Source organism: Diceros bicornis, chromosome 6 (assembly GCF_020826845.1).
Source record: "Diceros bicornis minor isolate mBicDic1 chromosome 6, mDicBic1.mat.cur, whole genome shotgun sequence".
Classification (NCBI taxonomy): Eukaryota; Metazoa; Chordata; class Mammalia; order Perissodactyla; family Rhinocerotidae; genus Diceros; species Diceros bicornis.
In genome coordinates this window covers 60838097-60862508 of record NC_080745.1, presented here as the reverse complement: position 1 = coordinate 60862508, position 24412 = coordinate 60838097, and the positions used below count along the sequence as shown (strand labels likewise).

General features: G+C 36.3%; 2 protein-coding genes and 1 pseudogene across 4 annotated transcripts in view; 2 read left to right on the top strand and 1 right to left on the bottom strand.

Annotated features, from left to right (window-relative positions):
* Positions 1-7018, top strand: part of LOC131407278 (cytochrome P450 2C21-like) — a 42262-nt gene extending 35244 nt beyond the window's left edge. For all 3 annotated transcript variants that reach the window (XM_058543587.1, XM_058543586.1, XM_058543585.1), the window contains 2 exons: positions 4234-4375; positions 6518-7018. In XM_058543587.1, coding sequence (XP_058399570.1) covers positions 4234-4375; positions 6518-6699 — 324 coding nt within the window. In that variant the 3' untranslated portion in view covers positions 6700-7018. The remainder of the gene's footprint in view (positions 1-4233; positions 4376-6517) is intronic.
* Positions 1-24412, bottom strand: part of LOC131407284 (cytochrome P450 2C9-like) — a 556896-nt pseudogene that overhangs the window by 232559 nt on the left and 299925 nt on the right.
* Positions 22075-24412, top strand: part of LOC131407280 (cytochrome P450 2C31-like) — a 136279-nt gene continuing 133941 nt past the window's right edge. The window contains 3 exon segments of the mRNA XM_058543589.1: positions 22075-22248; positions 23432-23594; positions 23761-23910. Coding sequence (XP_058399572.1) covers positions 22075-22248; positions 23432-23594; positions 23761-23910 — 487 coding nt within the window.

The following is a 24412-nucleotide window of genomic DNA, read 5'->3' as shown; positions in this document are numbered from 1 at the left end:
GTAATCAAAACAGCATGGTACTGGAACAAAAATATACACAGATCAATCCGTGGAATAGAATTGAGAGCCCAGAAATAAACCCACACATCTATGGACAGCTAATTTCAACGAGGGAGCCAAGAATATACGGAGGAGAACGGAAATTGTTTTCAACAAATGGTGTTGGAAAACCTGGGCAGCCACATGCAAAATAATGAAAAGAAACCATTATCTTACACCATACACAAAAATTAACTCAAAATGGCTTAAAGACTTGAATGGAAGTCCTGAAACCATAAAAATTTTAGAAGAAAACATAGTCAATCTGATCTTCCACTTCAGTCTTGGCAGGATCTTTTTGAATACCATATCTCACTGGGTAAGGGAAACAGAAGAAAAAATAAATGGGACTACATTAAACTAAAAAGCTTCTGCACAGCAAAGAAACCATCAACAAAATCAAAAGACAATCTAACAATTGGGAGAAGATATTTGCAAATTGTATATCTGATAAGGGGTTAATATCCAGAATATATAAGGAACTCATACAACTCAACAAGAAAAAACCAAACAACCCAAGTAAAAAATGGTCAAAGGATCTGAACATTTGTCCAAAGAAGATATCCAGATGGCCAACAGGAACATAGAAAGATGTTCCACCTCACTAATTATTAGGGAAATGCACAGCAAAACTATGATGAAATATCACCACACGCCCGTCAGAATGGCTATAATGAACAAGATAAAAAATAACAAATGTTGGAGCAGATGTAGAGAAAAAGAAAACCTTATACACTGGTGGGAATGTAAACTGATGTAGACACTAGGTGAAACAGTGCGAAGATCCTCAAAAAATTAAGAATAAAGCTACCATATGATCCAGCTATTCCACTCTGGATATTTATCCAAAGAACATGAAAACACAACGTTGAAAAGATATTTACACCCCTATTTTCATTGCGGCATTATTCACAATAGTCAAGACTTGGAAACAAACTAAGTGTCCATCAATGGATGAGTGGCTAAAGGAGATGTGGTATGTATACCGAATAGAATACTACTCAGCCATAAAAAGGATGAAATCTTGCTGTTTGCAACAATGTTGATTGACCCTTAGGGTATTATGCTAAGTGAAATAAATTAGATGAAGAATTTCAAATACCGTATGATTTCACTTATAAGTGGAAGATAAAAACAGCAACAACAGCAAACATATAGTTGTAGAAATTAGGTTGGTGGTTACCAAGGAGAAGGGGAGAGAAGTAGGGTGAAAGGGATAAAGGGCACATGTGTATGGTGATGGATGGTAATTAGTCTTTGAGTGGCGAACATGATATAGTCTACACAGAAATATAAATATAAATATAAATCAGTTCACTTGAAATTTATATGATGTTATAAAATAATGTTAACTCGGTAATAAGCAAAAAGAAACATTGAGTTTTGTTCATTTGCTTGTTTTATCAGGGAGTTAACTGTGCTGGACTCAAACTCAAAACTCTGAATTTTCAGTTTAGTTCTTTTAACTCTAGGTGAGTTATTTGGAGTTTAGTCCACACATGCCTAATTTAAGGGTTATCCAGGGATTTGGGAGATTTCATAGAGAGAATTTAGAGTTCCCCTTCTCTGGCTCTTTTGTTTTCTAGGATTTATCTGCTTTCTTTTGAACTTCTGTGCAGGTGATGGACCTGAGTGTTGCCACTGGTTTGAAGAATGAGTGAGACTGCTGGCTTATAGCCAAGTGTTAGTCACCTAATAGTTTGCTGCCTGGGACCTGTCCTCAACATAACATCATGAAAATGGAAAACTCACCTGGTCCCGTTTGCTTTTTTCAAGAGTTTTCTGCACTTCAGTACCTTCATGATTTTGGCCGTGCTCCAGAATGTGTGTGTGTGTGTGTGTGTGTGTGTGTGTGTGTATTTCAGAGTTTATAGTTATTATTTGCTGGAAAATTCTTTCAATATGAGCTTCTCAACCATTACCCTGTTGATATGTCTCTAAGTTCACGAACCTTTTCTTTCGCAGTCTCTAATGCTCTTAATGCCATCCAGTAAAATGTTCATTTTTAGAATTTCTATTTTTATAGTTTTAATTTCTCTGCTGATATTTCCTATCTATTCATTTATTATTGCTAACTGTTCCTTTAAGTACTTGAATGTACTCCTAATATGAAATTCTTGTGTGAGTCTAACATCTAGGATATTATGGCATCTGCTTCTATTGACTATTTTTTCTTTAATTATGGGTCACGTTTCCTTCTTTTTCACTTGTTTAATAATTTTTTTACTACATGCTTAAATTTTTGAATGATGCTTTGTGGGGAATCTGGATTATGCTGTCTTCCTTTAAAGGACATTGACTTTTATTTTCACAGGCAGCTAAATTACCAACAGATGTTTTCCAGTCTGTGAAGCTTACTATAATTCTTTGTCATTGTAGATTAATTTCAATTTTGAATTTAGTCTTTGGGCATGGCCCTTAGTTCAGAGTGGGTTCCTTAATCCAACAAATTAGAATTTTTGGAGTCACTGGAGAAAGTCTGAGGTGTCAAGAACATTCTCTCCTCTAGCTGGATTGGGACTTCAACTTCCCTATCACTGCACAACATCTGGTATCCACCTTCAGTTCTCAGATCTCCAGCAGTCATGCTCTGACAGGCTCCACGGAGTTTCCTCCCATATATGTGCCACCCAACCCAAAGCCATGGACTTAAGATGATAGTCTTGTATACTTTTGAGGTCCCCTCATTTGTAGATTCCTCCAGTCCTGTACCCTTTCTCATGAATTCTAGGGGCTAAATTTTGATCTCTGTCTTTTCGGCTCAAAAAGAGCACCACTTTTCTTGGCACTAACCTCTCTGCACTCTAGGAGGAATGTGTTGTCAGGTAGAAATTCAGAGTGATTGTAGGGCCTACCTAATTTTCTTTAGTAAAGTATCACAATCCTGGATTGCCCCTTGTTCAATGCTGGAAGACTGTTACTTTACATATTTCTTCTGGATGTATATTTGCTCTAGTTGTGAGGGCATCTCCAAAGCAGCTACTCTACCATAGCCTGAAGTAGATGGTCCCGTCAACCAGGAGAAGTGTTTTGTCACAGATTAACTTTACCTGGAAGCCTGTTCTAGGGCTGAGCATACTATCTTCCTATACTTCATGCTCAGGGCATTTCTCTAAGTCCAGCCAGGGCAGAAAATGGATCACAAGAGTAGTTGTGTTATAGGGAAGAGGGTCAGGAAATATTGAAATTTCAGTTTCTCTTTCATTTCTCCATATGGAAATGACAGTCTATGCATTCTATCCATGACTTTTCTGGAATAAGAACTACAACCTGTATTTGGAAAGGCCATACAGTATACCGGAAAGCATTCAGACAGAGGTGGATTTGAATTTTGCCTCTGCTATGTAATAAATGTATGACTTTATTAAAAAATCCCAAGGTATTATAAATGAAATCATTATCATCATAACAGTAACAAAATTTCCCTTTATTGAGCATTTTCGCATGTGGTAATATTTGTGTAAGAAGTATTTAGTATATTGTCTCATTTTATGCTTACTATAAACTAATCCAAATGTTGTTTACATTTTGCTAGTGATGAAAATTAGTCATGGAAATGTTAAACAACTTACCAATGGTCATAGAGAGAAAGACTTGATTGATTCTGAAAACTAAACTCCAAGTCATGGTTACATTATATCTCTAAGTTTTGGGAAATCCTACTAGAAACCAGAAATGCTCTCTCATTTCCACAAGAATATGCAAGAATTCCCTTGACAGAACATCGCAGAAGGAGGGGCATACTTACATACAAAGTTTCTCATCTTGACAGGAAAGTGAAGGGTTTTCCAGAATACAGCCATTAAAAGGTAGAATTTTGAAGAAGTCTGAATACTTGGTTCTAAATAAATGAGCTGGATTTTCAGTGATATCAGCACTTTTAGACAATACTGCAATTTATTTGTCAAGAACAGTGCACTCTATAGAGCTTCATCAATTTTCTGAAAAGGAAGTATTGGTGTCTGGCTACAAACTGAAGAGGATGGAGTCCACGAACGTTGTCCTGGAGTGTCATTATATAAGACCTGTTAGGCTTGGTCATTAATTTGTTGTGTGACATGGAACAAATAAATTCTCGTTTTTGTGCCTCAGTCTCCTCATCTATAAAGCAAAAGGATTAGACGAGGGGAATTTTTGTTTTCAAGCTGCATGACCTTCTTTATAACCCAGTTTCTCTGTTTCTCTTTGTATCAGGGTACAGCCATATTAACATCTCTGACTTCTGTCCTGCGTGATGACAAAGAGTTTCCCAACCCAGAGCAGTTTGATCCTGGCCACTTCCTGGATGAAAGTGGCAACTTTAAGAAGAGTGACTACTTCATGGCTTTTTCAGCAGGCAAGCAAGCTTCATTTTTATCTCTACATCAGGGGTCAAGTGAGATGAGGAAGAGCCTCATGGAGGCTACTCTGGGCTGGACGAATTGTCATTTGTATGAGGCCAGAGGCACCACTCCCAAAGTCCTGGTTATTTCTCCTTGGATTGGAGGCTGCAATGACTAAATTTACCCCGTATCCCACCACTGAGATTCCTAAGAACTCCCCGCAAAGTCCAATTCCACTACTATTTTTTCACCTGCCTTGAAAAGCCGGTTCACTCAATAAACTTCTCTGAAGACTTATATACAGCAGATCCATGCTCAAATTCAGGGATGTAAATGTGAATCAGAAACAGAGCATCTCTCTAGGAGACAGGAAGGTAAATTAAGGGGCAGTGAGACTCCTGAGTGACAAATTCTCTTTGAGGGGCCACTGTGGGTGCCCACAGAGAGGAGTTCCTGACTCTTGCCTTTTGGGGACAGGGGCAGAGGGCAGAGTAGTTGGAAGGTAATGCAAATTTTCTTGCAGGAAGTAGCATTTGAATATCTTCCTTCAATTTGGCAGAGTCCGGTAAGAAACAGGTGGCACACTCAAAAAAAGGTTAATTAAAGAGATTTTAATGAAGAGACTGTTTTCAGAGATGTGGGCAGAATTAAGGGAAGTAACAAGTTACGGTGACTTGCTCAGGGATGAGCATCAGCAGGAAGATGTTACCACCCTAGGTCAGAAGGGGTGTTACTAGAATTACTGGAACCAAGACAGACCTTTGGCAAAGAGAGAGTGCATGCCTGAACAATAGATGCATCTATAGATAGAGGAATACAGCTGGTGCCTAAACTGTGGTCTGGCAGGGAGGATTGAGGGAATAAATACTCTGACCTCTTCAATATGTAATCCTCTGAATTTATTCAGAACCCAAAATGGAAATAACTTCTGGATTTATGCAGTCCCTAGAATCAGCTTCCCAAACACAGCATAGGCATGGAAGACAAACAAACACAGAATGTATCTGGAGGAGGGAGGGATGGAGAATATTCAGCACATTCCAAAGGAGAAGCAGGGGGAAGGGCAGAGGGTGAAGGGCCTTTCCTACTGGAGTAACTGAAACAGGGACAAAAATAGGAAATCTACTCCTGATTGAATATCTAAGAAAATACATATTGAGAAACTCTGGGTATTGTGGTCCCAAGAGTATGTGCAGTGTCCAGGATGATCTCAAAACAGGACTCTGCTGTACTGCTCCTGGTCTTTCTTCCTGTGTTTTGGGTCCACTATTGCAGAATGAGCCTGCTTGAGATTTCTATTCAATTCGCAGGGATTACAGGCCTGCTTTTGTCCTGACGCTGTGGGAATCATTACAAGACCTAAGGACTTATCTTAAGATTTTATACTCCAGTCTGTGAGACAGATGAATAAATATAATTTCATGTGAACTGTGCTGTATTAGAAGTATTAATGAGTGTTGTGGAGAGCAGATAAGGGAGTGAATTGTACACCCTGAGCAGGTGAAGGAAGTTTTCATAGAATAAATGACATCTGAACTCATTCTATAAGCTTGTGGAGAATATCAGCAGGCAGGGCAGAGGGGAAGAATATTTCAGTTGAGGAATGACTGGAATCTCAGTTAACATTTCCAATTGCTAGTCTGTGTAGGGGAGTAGTGAAGAGATAGCAGTGCTTGTGGCTCGTTCATTATATGTCTTTATATACTTCCCAATGGTAAGCTCTTGAAATGTTTTAAAGCAGAGACATGACGAGTTTAAGATTCTCCTTTAGAATCCAGATAAAGACAAATAAATCTATTGTTGAGCCTTGGGAGGTAGATGGAAAAGTATAGTGTGTGTCTGATGCCAATTGGGATAGGTGAGTGTGTGTGTGTGCATGTGTGTGTGCGTGTGTGTGTAGAAAGACATCATTGGCTAGCCTCAGCAAAGCAATTTCAATGTGAGTGTACATAAAATATTTTTCCATATAGCATGCACACAGAAATATGTGCTGAGGAAATGAAAGAAACCAGGTTTGGGTGTAGGTGGAAGAAGCCATAGGTTAATTAGTCATTTATTAATATATTTCTTTATTCATTCCACATTAATTTAAGCCTCCATGTGTGCTAACTCAGAAATAGAATTAAATGAATATTTAATTTATGTGTCATTTTTAGGAAAAAGAGTTTGTGTTGGAGAAGGCCTGGCCCGCATGGAGCTGTTTTTACTCCTGACCACCATTTTACAGCATTTTACCTTGAAACCTCTGCTTGATCCAAAGGACATTGACACCACCCCAGTTGTCAATGGGATAGGTTCTATACCGCCCTTCTATGAGCTCTGTTTCATTCCAGTCTGAGTAAAGAGCAGGCTGTCAGATCTCAGAGCGAGACTCTCCAGCCTCATCTGAACAAGCCAGATGCTTTCTGTCCTGGGTGTTAGCCATTATCCACCTCTCCCTTAACAGCAGAAATGACATTCTGAGCCCTGTCTCTTCTAATTTTCCCCATCCTTTAAGACTCAGTTCAAATTTCCCTGCATGAAATAAAGCTCACCGTTTTGTCTCCAATGAGCTTCTTTTTATAACACAATTTTAAATCTAAACTACATCTCATCTGCAGTGTGTGCAAAATTGAAGGCATCTGATACACGTTGTATTTCTTTTATTAAAAATTAAAAATTGGAAATTATCCCATGAGTTAGAACTTTTTTAAAAACAATAATATATGAAATTCACTCATCTCTTTTTCCTATCTAGCTCTCCGGGGGAATGATCTCTTGACAATTTGGCATGTATACTTTCCGTATTTTCCCTATGGTTATTCAAATGTGATGCATATATTTGTATAGGTGTGTGTATATGTATGTGTATACACGTAGCAGAAAACAGAGGAAAATCATTTCACTCAGTGGGAATAACATGAGATAAAACTTGAATTTGTTGGTCTGTCCAAGAGTATCCTTCCTCTTCTCCCCTAGTGGTTAAAGTCGTATGCACACAGATATATTAAGGCAAAGAAGAGGGGAAGATAATATGTATGAATGGTTATATTTGAACACACACATCCGGAAATATACATGAGTGTTTTTATGTGTATGTTTGTGCATATATACATACACACATATGTATATATTTATATGTAATATAAATATGTTTATATACACATATATATTTATAAATAATATAGCTATGATTTGATGGTGACATTTATATAGTAACATATAGTGATACAAGCAGTATAAATAAATATATCTCATAATAACCTGTTGAATGGCTAAATAATTTTATAATATTTAATAATATTAAAATTACCTCACTATTCAAGGATATTTAGATTATTTTTTAACTTTTGCTACTTTTGAACTTTTGTTACATGCTACTACGTGCATATATCTTTTATTATTCCTGTACTATTTCTTTATGATACTTTCCTGGATGTGATGTGTCTACACATATATCTGCACATTTATTTTTCATAGATACTGAAGCATAATGCACTAAAAATTATATATGTTTACTTTTCTATCATGAGTGTAATAGAAACACTATTTGACCAAACCTTTGTATATGCTGCAGATTGAATTTTTTGGTATACTTAGTAATTTTTACTTATCTTTCACGGATTTTTCAAGTAGGATATCCTATCATCTGCAAATAATATTTTGCTGCAATGACCAGAAATTTTCTGAAATAACATCTATATCTATGTATCTCTGTCTGACTCATCACACACACACATACACACATATATTTACATACATATTTGTTTGTCAACATGGGAAAGTGATAAAAGTTATGAGGATTTGTGGGGACAAGACCACAGAGGGTTTGGGACATCCATATTGGGAAGACTGAATTTTTATGTGATTTTACCCTTGACGTGATTGTTGATTTGAAATCAAGATCTGAGAGGCAGAAAGCCTGACTATAAAATGTCATTTTCCTAAATTAGACTTTAGAACCTGAAAATAATTTTTGGCACATTCCCAGGGCTAGTAGGAAAAAAATGGAGTTCAGAGCTAGCCAAGCAGGAAAGATCAAGTAAACACTTGGACTTCAGTTGAAGCTTGAAGGTAGCAATGAAGGTCTGCAACCAAGGATTAAGAATCAGCCTGAATTTGAAGAATCCTTATAAGACTAGAGTCCTCTTTAAATAATTTCAATCACTGAGTGCGTTACATTGATCCACCCCTAAATATTTTCTGCTTGATGAGAGCATACTTTTGGCTGGAGCAAGGTAATGTCACCCAGAGCCTCAAATTATCATTGCATTATTTGATGGACAATGTGTAGCACTCAGTAAAAATAAAAACTCAGCTAACAAAACATGTGATCTTCTCAATAAATGTACAAAAAATTGATAAAGTTCAACATTTGTTTATGATAAACATTCTAGCAAATTGATAAAAATATGGGATTTTCTCATCCGAAAAAGATATCTCCAAAATCCTAGACAATGTTTATATCATGGTGAAATGTTGAACCTTTCGCCCGTAAGTTTGAAAAAAGTAAAGTTATACACTCTCATTAGTTCTATTCAATTTTAGACTGAAGGATGTGAGAAAAATGGTGTGGAATAATGACTTCAGAAAATTCTCTCCAACATAAAACAACGTGAGCACCGGCAAAAATCACCTTTTCAGAACTCTGGAAATTAGCCAAATCCTTGCATCAATCTGCAGTGTTTTCAGGAAAAATGGATAAATATCAGTAAGAACTGTGAGCTTTGTGGTATTTTAACTTGCCTTATTCCCTTTCTTGATCTCCCCAGCCCTGAGGTAGCTTGCAAAGCTATAGACAATAATCATGTCAAAAGCTGCCAGCTAACAGCCACTGAAGGTGGCAGACGGAGTTGGAGCTCCTTCAAAGCCTTATTCCCAGAGAATTGTCATTAGTTGACCTATCTTGTGGTTCCTTAGAAATACCCAACATGCAGGATTTTCTTTATTTGGTCTGACTATGAGTTTGCCGAGAACGAACAGCCTTTTCTCCAGACGCATTTGTTGAAAACGATTAGAAGCCATTTCTGAAAAGTGTGAATGCCTGGAGCTGTGGATAACAGTTGGGGAAATCAATAGACTAACCAAAAAGCTTAAAAGGAAAAGCTGGGGAATGAGATGTTCATAAGAGGCTTTGAAAAACTGTGACATATTACTGAGACATTATGGAAGTCCACACATGCTCAGAAAGACCTGAGAAGACCTAAGCTCTCACCTCTGGCTAACCTTAAGGCTCTGTGTAAGCAAGAAGTGAAGAAGGCTAAGGCAGAATAATAAATAATAATAAACCGCCTGAATGAGTGTTGAAGTCATGCTCCAACACACAGATACCCCCTCTTGCAAAAACTAGGAGATTTTTCAGTTCTAAACTACTAAGGAAATATCTGTCTAATCATTAGATGAGCAGTAAGCTAGTTAGCAGAGGCTTTAGTGGATGCACATGACAAAGAATAGAAACTTTACAGAACTAGTTCAGAGTGTTCACTCAACAAAAATAAACATAAACTGTTAGGAATGTTCTATTTAGGTCTTGAGGGTGTAAATGTGTATCTGAATAAAAGTATACTGCTGGTGGTAAAGGAGTGTGGCCATAGGAACTGGATACAAGGTTAATATAAAAATGAATTTTATTTCTTTATACTAATGACAAATAATTAGATGATGATATTGTTAACCATATAAAATAAACTAAACCCCTCCTCAGATACCTATAAATAAATCTAGTGTATAATGCACAACACCTCAACACTGCAAACTACATAATATTGCTGTGAGAAATTAAAGAATACCCAAATACATGGAGAGTTATACCACATTCATAAATTGAAAAAAATTAATATTCTTAAGTTGTCAGTCCTCAAAGTGTACTGTGGAGTAAATGAATTCTCAATCAAAATCTTATCAGAATTTCAGTGGGAACTGACCAATAGATACTAAAATTTGTGAGGAAATGCAAACAAGCCATTATACTGACGACAACATAGAAGAAGAAAAAGAAGAAGGAGTAGAAGGACGGAGGACTTACACATCAGATGTCAACACTTACTTTAAAGCTCTAATAATTAGGACAGTGGGGTATTGGCAGGTGGATAGCAACTTGGAATGGAATAGAATAGAGTTTATAAACAGACTTACACCTATATGGTCACGTGAGAATGCCACTTAATTTAATAGGAAAAGGATGATCTCAATAATTGATGCTAGATGAAATGGATATTCAGTTGGAAGAAAATACAACTTGTTCCCTACAAGTTGTTTACAAAGAGTAATTTGAGAAGGATCATAGATAGAAGTGTGAAAAATAAAACTATAAAGCCTCTAGTGTAAAACATAAGACGAAGTTTTTATGTCCTTGAGAGCTGCAAACAACTTTTAAAAATAGGACACAAAAATCACTAATTACAAGAGATCGATAAATAGGTCTTTATTTAAATTAATATTTCAACTCTTATTCATCAAAATGTGTCGTTTAAGCTAATCAAAAGGCAAGCTACAGAGTGGGAGAAATACTTGCAGTTAATATATCAGTGAAAGGGTTTATAATCAGATTACATAAAAAACTAAAAAAAAAAAGACACCCTAAATATTTTTTAAATGGGAAAAATGTTTGAACAGTCACTTCACAGAAGAGGATATCCATGTGGTCATGAGAAAAGGTACTCAAGTTTATTAGTTATATTGGAAATAAAAATTAAAACCACAAATGAATTACTAATACATACCAACCAAAATGGAAAAAACAAAGGCTGAAAATCCCAAGTGTTCATGATGATGTGCTACAATTGGAGCTCTCATATATTGCTGGTGGGTGAATAACTTGTTTAAAAACTCTGAAATGTTTGCTCATATGTTCTAAATCTAGACGCATGCCTATCCTTAGAGTCCAGAGACTTTACTCTTAGTTGTATACCCTGGAGAAAATGTGTGCACACATCTAAGAAAAGACATGAACAAGAGTGTTCACAATAGCTTTCTTCATAGTAGCCACAAACTGGAACTAACCCATTGTCCATTAACATTAGATAAACATATCATGTCATATTCATGCAATGGAATACAACTATCAATTAAAAAGTACAAACCAGAGCTACTTGTGGAAACGTGTAAATATCATAGATATAAGGCTGAAGGAAAGAGCAGACATCAAAAAATACATTGTGTAAGATTCTATTTTTGTACATTTGTAGAATAGGCAAAACTAACCTTCATTGACAGAAGTCAGACTAATGGTTTATTCTGGTGAGTAGACTGGAAAAGGCCAAGAGAGAGCGTCCTGGGGTGTTGGAAAATGTTTTAGATCTTGATGTGGATGGTGCTTATGAAGGTGTATAGATACGTAAAAATTCACCAAAAAGTCTATTTAAAATTAACGCACTTTACTGGATGTATTTTATATTTCAACAGAGCAAAAGCTAAATCAAATAAGCACACTTACAGAAAACAAGATACTTACAAAATTATGAGAATAAAGAGAAGACCATAGAAAGAAAAAGCTGTTAAATCTAAGTACTAGAATTATCTGAAAGTGGCAATATAGCAAGTATGATGGAAATGTTTATAGAAATATAAACAGAAAGATAAAGAATGCCAGCATAAAATCAGAAAATATTAAAAAATATTAAATAGAAATTTCATTTTAATTTCCAGGTTATTGAAGTATAATTCACAAATCAAACTAGCATATGTTTAAGGTACAATCTGATGGTTTGATATACATTGTGAATGATTACCACAGTCAAGTTAATGAACACATCCATCACCTCAGAGTGACCTTTTTTTTTTGGTGTGTTGAGGACACTTAAGGTCTACTCTCTGGAAATTTCAAGTATACAGTAAAGTATTATTAACAATATTACCATGCTGTACATCTAGATATCTAGAACTTATTCATGTTATAATGCAAAATTTGTCCACTTTGTCTAATATCTCCCCATTTCCCCCACCCTCATCTCCCAGCAATCACCATTCTATTCCCTGTATCTGTGATTTTGCCTTTTTTAAAAATATTCTACATAGAAGTGATAACCATATACTATTTCTATTTCCCTGTCTGGTTTATTTCATTCAGTATAACCCCTACAGTTTTATCTACATCATTGCAAATGGCAAGATTTCCTTTTTTATGGCTAAATAATATTCCACTATATATTATATTATATTTTCTTTATCCATTCATTCATCAGCAGACTTAGGTTGTTTCTATATCTTGGCTATTGTGAATAATACTGCGGTGAACATGGGAATGCAGATATCTGTTTGAGACACGGATTTCATTTTCTTTGGATATATACTCAGAGGTGGGATTCGTGGATTATATGATAGCTCTATTTTTAATTTTTTGAGGAATCTCCATACTCTATTCCATAATAACTGTAACAATTTACATTCCCACAAACCGTGTATGTCTCCTTTCCTCCACTCTCTTGCCAGCACTTATTTTCTGACTTTTTGATAACAGTCATCAAACTGATGTTAGATGATATCTAATTGTGGTTTTGATTTGCATTTCCATGGTGATTAGTGACGTTGAGCACCTCTTCATGTACCTGTTGGCCATTTGGTTGTCTTCTTTGGAAAAATGTCTATTCAGATTCTCTACCCATTTTTTTAATTGGATTTTTTTCCCCTATTAGTTGTACAAGTTCTCTATATATTTGGGATATTAACCTTAATCACATATATGATTTGAAAATATTTTCTCCTATTCTGTAGGTTACTGTTTCGTTTTGATAATGGTTTCCTTTTGTCTCTAGAAAGCTAGAGGCTTTCTAGTTTGATGTAGTTCCACTTGTTTATATTGCCTTTTGTTGCCTTTTATTTTGGTGTCAAATCCAAAAAATTATTGCCAAGACCAATGTCAAGGACAATATCCCCTATCTTCTAGCTCTTACCTTCAAGTATTTAGTCAATTTTGAGTTGATATTTTTGTGTGGTCTAAGGTAGTGGCCCAGTTTCATTCTTTTGCATGTGTCTGTCCAGTTTTCCCAACACCATTTACTGAAGAGACTACTTTTTCACCCTTGTATATTCTTGGCTCCCTCATCATAAATTATTGACTATATATGTGTAAGTTTATTGTTGGGCTCTCTGTTCTCTTCCATTAATTTATGTCTGTTTTTATGCCAATACCATAATGTTTTGATTAAATGGCTTTGTAATAGAGTTTGAAATATAGAACTGTGATGCCGCCAGCTTTGTTCTTCTTTCTCAATTACTTTGGCTATTTGGGCTCATTTGTGGTTCCGTACAAATTTTAGGACTGTCTGTTCTATTTCTTTGAAAAATGCCATTGGAATTTTGATAGGGATTGCATTGAATCTGTACATTTCTTTGGGTCCTATGGACGTTTTAACAGTATTAATTCTTCCAGTCCATGAACATGAAATATCTTTTCATTTATTTATGTCTTCTTCAATGTCCCATAGTTTTCAGGGTACAGGTCTTTTACCACCTTGGTTAAATTTATTCATAGGTATTTTATTCTTTTTGATGAAATTGCAAATTGGATTGTTCTCTTACTGATAACTCATTAATAGCATGTAGAAACACAACTAATTTTTGTGTACTCATTCTGTATCCTGCAACTTGCCTGAATCATTTATTTGTTCTGACAGTTCTTTGGTGGAATCTTTAGGATGTTCTCTATATAATGTCATGTCATGTCATCTGCAAATAGAGACAATTTTACTTCTTCCTTTCCTATTTGGATGCCTTTTATTTCTTTTTCTTGCCAAATTGTTCTCACTAGAACTTGAAATATTCTGTTGAATAAAAGTGAGAGAGTGGCACCGTTGTCTTATTCCTGACATTAGAGGAAAAGATTTAGTGTTTTAATGTTGAGCATGATGTTAGAGGTGGGCTTGCCATGTACAGCCTTTATTATGTTCAGGTACATTCTTTATGTATTCACTTTGTTGAGAATTTTTATCATGAGTGAAAATTTGAATTTTGTCAAATGCTTTTTCTGTATCTGTTGAAAGGAACATATTTTGATTGATTTGCAGGTGTTGAACCATCCTTGCATCCCTGGAGTAAATCTGGCTTGATCATGGTACATGATCCTTTTAATATATTTAAATCAGTCGGATAATATTTTGTTGAGGATTTTTAGATCTATGTTCATCAGGGATATTGGCCTGGAACTTTCTTTTCTTGTAATGTCCTTGTCTGGTTTTTGTATCAGGAAAATGCTGACCTTGCAAAACGAGTTGGAAATGTTCCCTCTTCTTCTATTTTTTGGAAATGTTTGAGAAGGATTGGTATTAATTCTTCATTAAATGTTTGGTAGAATTTACCAGTGAAGCCATTTGGACCTGGAGACTTTTGTATGCTGGGAGGTTTTTTTTCCCCCTTCTTTTAGAGACACTTATCCTGGGAAACTACCTCATTTTAAAAACAGAAAGAAATTACAACCAGTTTGGATAATTTTTTGACAACAGATTCTAAAAATATGTTTCTGTTGTATGACTCAGTAATTCCACTCCTAGTTATATACTCGAGATAGTTGAATGCACATATCTACTAATAGATATGTCCAAGGATGCTGACGGCAGCTTTATTCCTCATAGTACAGATTGAAAACAACACAATTGCCCATCGACAGTAGAATGGATATATTAATTTTGGTATGTTCATACAATTGATTATGCACCAAGAGAAAAAAGCAAATGCTGCTCCACGCGAATATGGAGGAAACCCACAGTCGCAATGATGAACAAAAGAAGCCGACACAAAGATTGCATCTGTATGATTCCATTTATAAGAAATTAAAGAGATTAAACTAATCTATAGTGATAGAAGTCGGAGATAGCGTTTTTCTCTGGGACCTGCGACAGGGAAGGGGCACAATGGATCCATATATCATACTGAGTTATACAATTTATGCCCTTCATTTTTTTATACCTCAATTTAAAAAAATAGAAATAGTGGGATGGACTAGCTTGTGGAACTGAGAATTTTTTGTTAACCAAGAATCATCAAAAAGTCTCTGTTCACATTATAGAAAAAACAAGAGACTAATTACATGCTGGGTTTAAGTCATTTGGATAATCCCACATAAAAATGTTTCAATATTGATTATGTTTATTTTTGCTTTACAGATGTATACATATGTTGAGATTAGCTTTAATCTTTGGGTGAATTCTGAGAAAATGTGCTGTAAAAAATGAGTTTAAGTTCTACCTAGCTCAAACAGTACACAGAAATCAGTGATCTCAGAGCAGAAAGAATGAAAGGAAAAATGAGTCTTCTCAATGGTTGTGTGTACCAATTTTTATAAAATTCTTATAAAAATTCAATACCAACTTGTTATGTGAGCTCATTTATTTTATTTTTTAATTTTTATTTTTTTATTGAGATATAGTTGGCATATCATATTATATTAGTTTCAGGTGTACAAAACAATGATTTGATATTTGTATATATTGCAAAATGATCACAATAAGTCTTGTTAACAACTGTCACTATACATAGTTACAATATTTTTTTTCTTCTGACTAGAACTCTTAAGGTCTACTCTCTTAGCAACTTTCCAGTATGCAACATAGTATTATTAACTATGGTTACCATGCTGTATGTTGGGAGGTTTTTGATTACTGATTCAATTTCCTTACTAGTAATCAGTCTGTTCAGATTTTGTATTTCTTCATGATTCAGTCTTAGTAGGTTTTATATTTCTAGGAATTTATCCATTTATTCTAGATTGGGCAATTTGTTGGTTTATAATTGGTCATAGTAGTCTCTTATGATCTTTTGTATTTCTGTGGTATCATTTGTAATATTTCCTCTTCCATTTTTGATTTTGTTTATTTGAGTCCTCTCTTCTTTTTCTGGGGAGTCTATCTGAAGATTTGCCTATTTCGTTTATCTTTTCAAAAAATCATCTCTTAGTTGCATTATTATTTCTACTGTCTTTTACTCTCTATTGTATTTGTTTTCACTCTGATCTTTGTTATTTCCTTCCTTTACTATCTTTGGGCGTAATTTCTTCTTCTTTTCCTAGTTCCTTGAGGTTTAAATTTATTTTCTTTATTTGAAATACCTATTTCTTAAATTAGCATTTATCACTATGGGCCGCCCTATTAGAAATACTTTTTGTGTATCCCATAAGTTTTGTGCCTCACATCCAAAGATATATCCAAAAACAATGACTGCAGCCAAAATTTGAATACCAGAGACTGAAATTTTCAGTCTTGGCTAAGGAAACGCCTTGATCTTTGAACCTTTATCATGTTGTCTTTTAGAGGGCATTCTCTCTACTAATTTGTTGTGGTTATAAAACTATTAGCAAAACAAAACAAAACAAAAAATTTATGTTGTATTTCCTCTTTCATTTGTCTCAAGATGTTTTTGGATTTCTCTTTTAATTTCTTCTCTTACCCATTAGCTGTTCAGTAGCATGTTATTTAATCTCCACATACTTTTGAATTTTCCAGTTTTCTTATAACTGATTGCTAGTTTCATACCATTTGTCTTGATTTGATTTCAATCTTCTGAAATATATTAAGACTTGCTTTGTAGTCTAATATATGATCTAGTCTGGAGAATGTTTCATGTGTGCTTGAAAAGAATATGTATTCTGCTGCCTTTAGTAGAATGTTTTGTAAATGTCTTTTAACTCCATCTGGTCTAATATATCATTTAAGCCCAAAGTTTCTTTATTGATTTTTCGTCTGGATAATCATCCTTTGATGAAAATGGGGTATTGAAGACCCCTACTATTATTGTGTTGCTATATATTTCTCCCTTTAGATTTATTAATGTTTGCTTTATATATTTAGGTGCTCCTATGTTAGGTGCATCATTCTTTTTTCTCTTTTTTCCTCTAACTGGCTAATTTCCAGTGTCTCCTTCCAGTTTCCTAATTCTTTTTTATGCATGATGGAGTTTTCCTTGAATCTCTCAGTTGAAATTTTCAGTTCAGTAATTGTATTCTTCTGTTCAAGGATTTTTGTTTGGTTCTTTTTTATGAATTCTATTTCTTTATTAAACTTTTCATTTTGTTCGTGTATTGTTTTCCTGATTTTGTTTAGTTATCTGTGTTCTCTTGCACTTCATCGAGATTAATTAAGATGATTATTTTGAATCCTTTTCAGACAATTCATAGATCTCTATTTGTTGTTATTGGTTATTTGTTAGTTTTTTTTGATGGTGTTAAAGGTGACTGATTCTTTAGGGACTGGGTAGCCTTGTGTTTGTGTCTATGCATTTGAAGTAACAAACATCTATTCTAGTCTTCACACACTGGTTTTGACAGGTCAAGATCTTCTCCTGTTTGGTCCCAGGGTGGTGGGATTGCCTCTGTGGTCTCAGGTGAGTGGGGTTGGAGCGAGATATCATGGTTACTGCTGGGTCGGCACTAAAGTCTGTGATTGTCAAGCTTGTTACCAGGTGCTTAGGGGGATGTGCATCCTGGGCATTTGATATGTCTCCAAGACCTTGATCAGTAGGGCTGATGTTGGGACAAAAGTCTGCTTCAGAGTTCACAGTTGAGTCTGCAGATGGTGTGCCTTTTACCACGTTTTTGGACAGGTGTGGCTCCTGTTGGTTCCTTGGAAGGGCTCTCACTGAGTTATTGGGTGGATCCTTCATTGGCAGGACTATTCCTCAAACTGTAGCTGAGAGTGACTGGAACCGAGTTACAGGACCACTTCTGGCTTTGCCATTGGACTGAGTTTGGTGGGCCAACGTCTGGGGTCACAGATGGGCGTGTCTCTTGCTAGACCTTAGATAGACTTTTTAGATAGGTAGGACTGCTCCAGACAATGACTAAAAGGGGCTGGAGATGCATCACAGCCTGCTTCAAGGTCCGCAGCTGGGGCCCCTGTTAGATGGCCTGATACCAAAGCATATGTGGCAGGGATCCTTCTGTGCTCCCTGGTGGACTGTGCTGATTGCAGGATCAATGCTAACGGGGCTGCAGCTGAGTCTACAGGGGGATGGAGCTGTTGTCAGGACCGTGGTTGGCAAGCCTGCCTCCTGAAGGCCTGCCTTCTCAAAATGGCCCTCTTCGGTCTTAGACTCCCATGGGGTTGTGCAACCTCCTTCTTGGATCCTAATGCCCCTACAAAGGCAGTTTTGTGCATGGATTGCTGACAAATTATTGTTTCCCTGCAAGGATATGAATGGGAAATCTTGTACCCTAGCATCTTGATGATGTGTGGTGATACCTTTTTAAATAAAATGCAAAAGGCACAACACATGAAGAAAATAAAATTGATAAACTGGACTTCATTAAAAGTAAATAATTGTTGCTCTGTGAAAGACACTGTGAAGAGAATGAGAAAACAGGGTGAAATATTTACAAAAACAATGGAATGTTATACAAAATATAAAAGAACATTTAAACTCAACAATAAGGTAATAGACAACCTAATTGAAAAATGGTCAAAAAATCTGACAGACACTTTATCAAAGAAGATATGCTGATGGAAAACACGCAGGTGAAAAGACATTCATCATATATCATCAGTGAATTCAAAATTAGTCAACAATGAGATATTGATACACAGCTCTAGAATGGCTAAAATTCAAAACCCTGACAACATCACATGTTGACAAGATGTGTAACAACAAGAATTGTCATGAATTGCTGGTGGGAATGGAAAATGGTAAAGTCAGTGTGAAAAACACTTTGGAAGTTTCTTACAAAACTAAAGATAGTTTTACCATATGATCCAGCAATCACACTCCTTGGTATTTACCAAATGAGTTGAAAACACAAAAACTTGCACATGAATTTTTGTTGCAGCTTCATCCATAATGGACAAAGCTTGGAAGGAACCAAGATATCCTTCAGTAGGTGAATGAATAAGTAAACCATGGTACAACTATACAATGGAATATTGTATTGTGCCAAAAGAAATGAGCTTTGTAGTCATGAAATGACATGGAGGAACCTTTAATGCATATTACTAAGTGAAAGAAGGCAATCTGAGAAGACTATTTATTGTGTGCTTCCAACTATACGACATTTAGGAAGAGGAAAAACTATGGAGATAGTAAAATGATCAGCAGTTGCCAAGCACTTGAAGGAGGGAGGAATAAATACGTGGAACACACAGGATGTGATTTATAAGGCACTGAAATTATTCTGTATAATACTATAAGGGTATATAAATGTCCATGTACATTTTTCAAAACCTATAGAATGTAGAACACAAAAAGTGAACCCTAATATAAACTGTGGACTTTCATTAATAATCATGTATTGATGATGGTTTTATCACTTGTAACAAATGTTCCACTCTGGTGTGGGATGTCGACAGTGGGAGAAACTATGTGTGAGTGTGGGAAGGAGTATGTGGGAACTTTCTGTACTTTTTGCTTAATTTTTCTATGAATCTAAAACTGCTCTAAAAAGTAATGTCTATTAATTAAAAAAATATAACAGCTCTAAGCCACAACTCAAGCCAAGCCAAAGTTTGCATTACTCTGTGACTGTAGAGGGCTTCACACTGATGGTCTCCTGTCCAGCCATTTGGTCAGCAATGGGAACTCTCTTCAATGTGAGAAGTCACTGAACTGGGAGTGGGGAAACCTGGATTCTAAGACAAGGTCTTGCTTTGGTGACACTTCACTTCACTGAGTTACAAATTGCCCATTCCTAAAAATAAAGATTAGACTCACTGGTTTCAGAGATATCTTCTATCTCCTAATTATGTATGATTCTTTCATTTTATTAAAGAAAGGACCAGGGTATTCCCTCAGTAGGGGGAAGGAGGACCAGGGCAGAGATATGTGTCTCTCCGGGAATAAAAACATTACTCTTAAGAGAGCAACTGAGCTTTTTATACCTAAAATATGTTAGTGAATATCTCGTAGAGTTTAAGGCTATGTGAGTCAAGCAGCAAATTACAGCTTCTCTTTGTTCTAGATAAAAGGTTCACTGAGACCTAGACTCACGCAAGTTCCAAAGGTTACAAAACTAAGCTTTTTGAACTCCGTTTTAATCAACAGTCGCTGTAATTATTAACTAAATAAATATTTATTTTTAACATCACTTTTTAGAGTGTATTATGCAATACTGAATCATAGTGCACACTCAGTAAATGTGAGGAACTTGCTTGAACTCAACGGTTTGCTTGGAGGCAGCATGCAGGACTCCGTGGGGGGGGGGGGGTGAGCTCTACCACCTGCAGTCTGTGTGTCTTTGGCCAAGGTGCTGAAACCCCAAGGCCAGCTTCCTCATCATTAACATGGGAGTGATTTTACGTTAGGTAAAGACAATTTAGAGAACCAAAAGGGTTATGATGGGTGTGAACATTCTCTAATTCTAAGTCTCCCTGTAAACATGACAACTAAAACATTTTGTACCTAGGGTCTTGACAAATCTTAATTTTTCCCTTCCTAAATGGGCTTAGAAATAATTGCACTAAGCAATGTGGAACAAATATGATGATATCTTTACAGAACATGCCTTTGTACAAGCATTGCCATTCTTATCTGCTAATGTATATCATTCCAGTGATATTTATATCCTCATGACCGCTGTACGTTGTCTCCTGTCTACATGTTGTGGTGGTTCTGTGCTGTGGGTCTGTTTGATGAAGTTCCTGCCTCCCATCCTCCACTGAATCCACACCTGTTGTTCTGTCTAGAATCTCCAACTACATACAGTACCTCGTTTCATTATTTCTGACAATGACAGGCCAAAAAGCAAGAGAAGCAGCTGTGTCTAGAAAGCAATCGGGAGGCAGGGGAAGCCATAGTTTCTCAAGATCGGCCCCCTAAATTCTCTGAGATTGACTCTTCCCTTAGTTACACTGAGCAAGATACTTCTCTACAGTGACAGAGAGAGTAACAGAGTGGAGAATCTATGGCCGTTTTATCCTTAGAATCAAATAGGCGACATTTATTTAATGTGAAGCCTGTTATTTTGTGAACAGGGTCAATGAGGTATAAATTCAGAGTGATTACTATTTGGAGGTTTTGTTTTGTTTTTCAAAAATTGTTCTTGAGGCAGCTGTGGTGTAAGCCACAGTGCACCACAGTGGGCATCAGAAGGTCTCAGTTCTAATCTCAGTCCTGCCACCTGTGAGCTCTGTGATTCCAGAGTCTGCTTTTATCCATTTTAAAAATAAAAAATGATAAAGTCTATTCTCCAGTGATTTTTAGGGGGTTTAATGGTAAAAGGTACGTAGGTTTACTCAGCCATTTACTTGATATATATACAGTTATTCAAGATATGAGTTATGCTAGCTATTTTATGTTTAGGCAGCTATAATGTTAGTATAATACATTAAAATATTTAAAGGCTTCCATTTTCAAGGACAAATGATCTTAGTGTTTGATAAAACATTACAAGATAAACATTTTTTATATATAAGAAATAGGATGCACTGGGTTCCCCTAAAGTTCTTAATTCCGAGCTGATCATCAGTCTGAGAATCCAGAATATTGAGCATTGTTTTGGATGGAATTCCTCCAGTAGTTCTTAATCCTAGTTGCATTTGAAATCTCCTCAGGATTTTTGTGTGTGTGTTTTTTAATTACCACTTCCTGAGTCGTATCTCAGAATCTCAAAGATAAGGAATTAGAAAGAAGAAGAGCGAGGCTACAGAACACTTTATTTTTATCCTTATCAGTAGACCAAACGTCCACTCAAAAGAGATTAGAGTTGGTTTAGCTGATTGATTGGTCTCTTTATACATCAGAGAGGCACATGTTCAGCTAGCAGAGAGTGTTGTAAAAGCTTTGGATTTCAGGCTCACAGTTGTCTAAGTAAGAAGAGACAATGGATCCACTTGTAGTTCTGGTGCTCTGTCTCTCCTATTTGCTTCTTCTTTCACTCTGGAAACTGAGGTCCAGGAAAGGGAGGCTCCCACCTGGCCCCGCTCCTCTCCCTGTTATTGGAAAAGTCCTACAGTTAGATGTTAAAGACAATAGCAAATCATTAAGCAATGGAAGTGTGTTTTGTGCTTTTCCAGTGGCTTGCAAAGGGTAGACAAACTAATCTTCACTTTTAAATAAAATATATTCCTGGTGACAAATGATTAAAATAGATCATTGCACAGAAAATACTCCTATTGCGTTTCAATACTTCCATTGCTTTTTTTTCAGTTTTTCCTTGTCAGATAGTAGAATGAAGTAATGCATTTTGGGAGAACAAAAACATTTAAGTCGGCAAAAGTCTGGAGTATTGCTGCCCTTAATTATTTCATGTTTTCATTTGCTGTGATCTTTTGCCTGAAGGCAAATGGTAATGGAAGTCTTTTGTGATTAGAGCCTTCACTCAAGAAGTTATTTTCTCTATGACCTATAGGTTTTGTTTGACTAGTCATGAAAATAAAACTTCCCTGAAGAAGGAAATTTTGTCTAATGCCAAGAAATAGTTATGGGCTCAGGATCAGCAAAAATGAGTGAAAGAAAGAATCATTCAGGATCCATGGGGTGGTAACAGAATCCTTTTGGATTTTTAAAAAGCTGCTGTCTATACCCTATGAATGCTGCAGGATTGAAGAAATTGTTTTTCCACGAAATGCTGCATGTTCTGGCACTGCCTCTGTGATGCTTGTTCTCCTTCTGTGGTAGTAACATAAGTGGTTTCAAGTTGGAGTGGGTTTAGACCCATCTGGGCTCATTTTTAAAAATATAGATTTCTTGTGTTCATTATGGGGCTACTAAATCAGAATTCCTATGGGAAGAGCCCTAGAGGTGACCCTGAAGCAATCAGCCAAATGGGGGAGGCATTAGGACTGATAAATTGCTCAAGCATCAGATGTTGACAAAACCTAAGTTCAAATTTGGATCTTCTGTTTATCAGCCATGGTACACTGCAAAAGAATTTTCATTTCTCTGACTTCAGTTTCTTTATTTGTGAAACAGAGCAAATAAACTTGCTGAATGTGTTGATGTGAGGATTAGATATAATCTGTGCAGCAATGGCCTAGGTCACTGCGTTGTACATCATAGGTCATCCATATGTAGCAGCTATAATCATCATATTTATGAATAGAATTCAGAAGTATTTAAAGCTGTGATGGCAGAATAAAAATATAAAATGATGATAATATCAATCTGCATCATGCAAAAAATATAGACCAAATTGTGACTTCTTTTGCTAATATTTGCATTTTCTTTCCATTTCCCAGCTCTCAAAAGTCTATGGCCCTGTGTTCACTCTATATTTGGGCTTGAAGCCCACCGTGGTGCTGCATGGATATTAAGCAGAGAAGGAAGCCCTGACTGATCTGCAAGAGGAGTTTTCTGGAAAAGGCTGTTTCCAAGTGATTGAAAGAGCTAATAAAGGACATGGTACATGTGCGTGTGCATGTTCAGCGTTGTTAATGGGGTGGTTAGAATGCAAAATAAGAATTGAAGGATCTCTTCAGCAGAGCTTGGTCCACCCAAGAGGCTGCCAAGTGTCAGCTTCCTTTTCCTTGCCGAGAACCTCCCTTCCGGCTTGTTTCCCCTCTGATAGGAATAGTGTTCAGCAATGGGAAGAGATGGAAGGAGATACAGCGCTTTTCCCTCATGACCTTGAGGAATTTCGGGATGGGGAAGAGGAACATTGAGGATCCACTTCAAGAGGAAGCCCGTTGCCTTGTGGAGGAGTTGAGAAAAACCAATGGTGGGTGATGCTATACTCTGTAACTCTGACCTTAACAGACTGCTGTCTTCTCTAATAACATCCTTGAAAATGTTTCAGGAGCGGCCAAATCTTTCGTTACAGGTAGTGGCTGCCAGCTGTCAGGTGGAAGAGGGAGAGTGTGAAGTAGAGAACCAAGAGAGCTTTTGTGTATGTTTGCTTCTTGTGTGTGTACACTCGTGATTGTGCATACAGTGTGGGTGTAAAAGGTCCTTTAATCCTATTCTCTCCCAGCTTTGTTTTGTTTATTTTCAAATCATTACATTATAAAAGTAGGTTTTTGAGTCTCATTTTTCAAAAGATTAAAGAGCATTTTTTTCCCGTAGCGTAATTGTGGGTTGCCTATTCCAAGGCATCTCACTAGGGAATGTTTGTCAAGTGTGAATTACCTTTCATACCCTTATATTGCCAAACTAGTTGACATGTGATTTCTCTTAATTGGACTGTATCTGTACTGTCAGCGTCACCTACAAGTCTGAGGGTT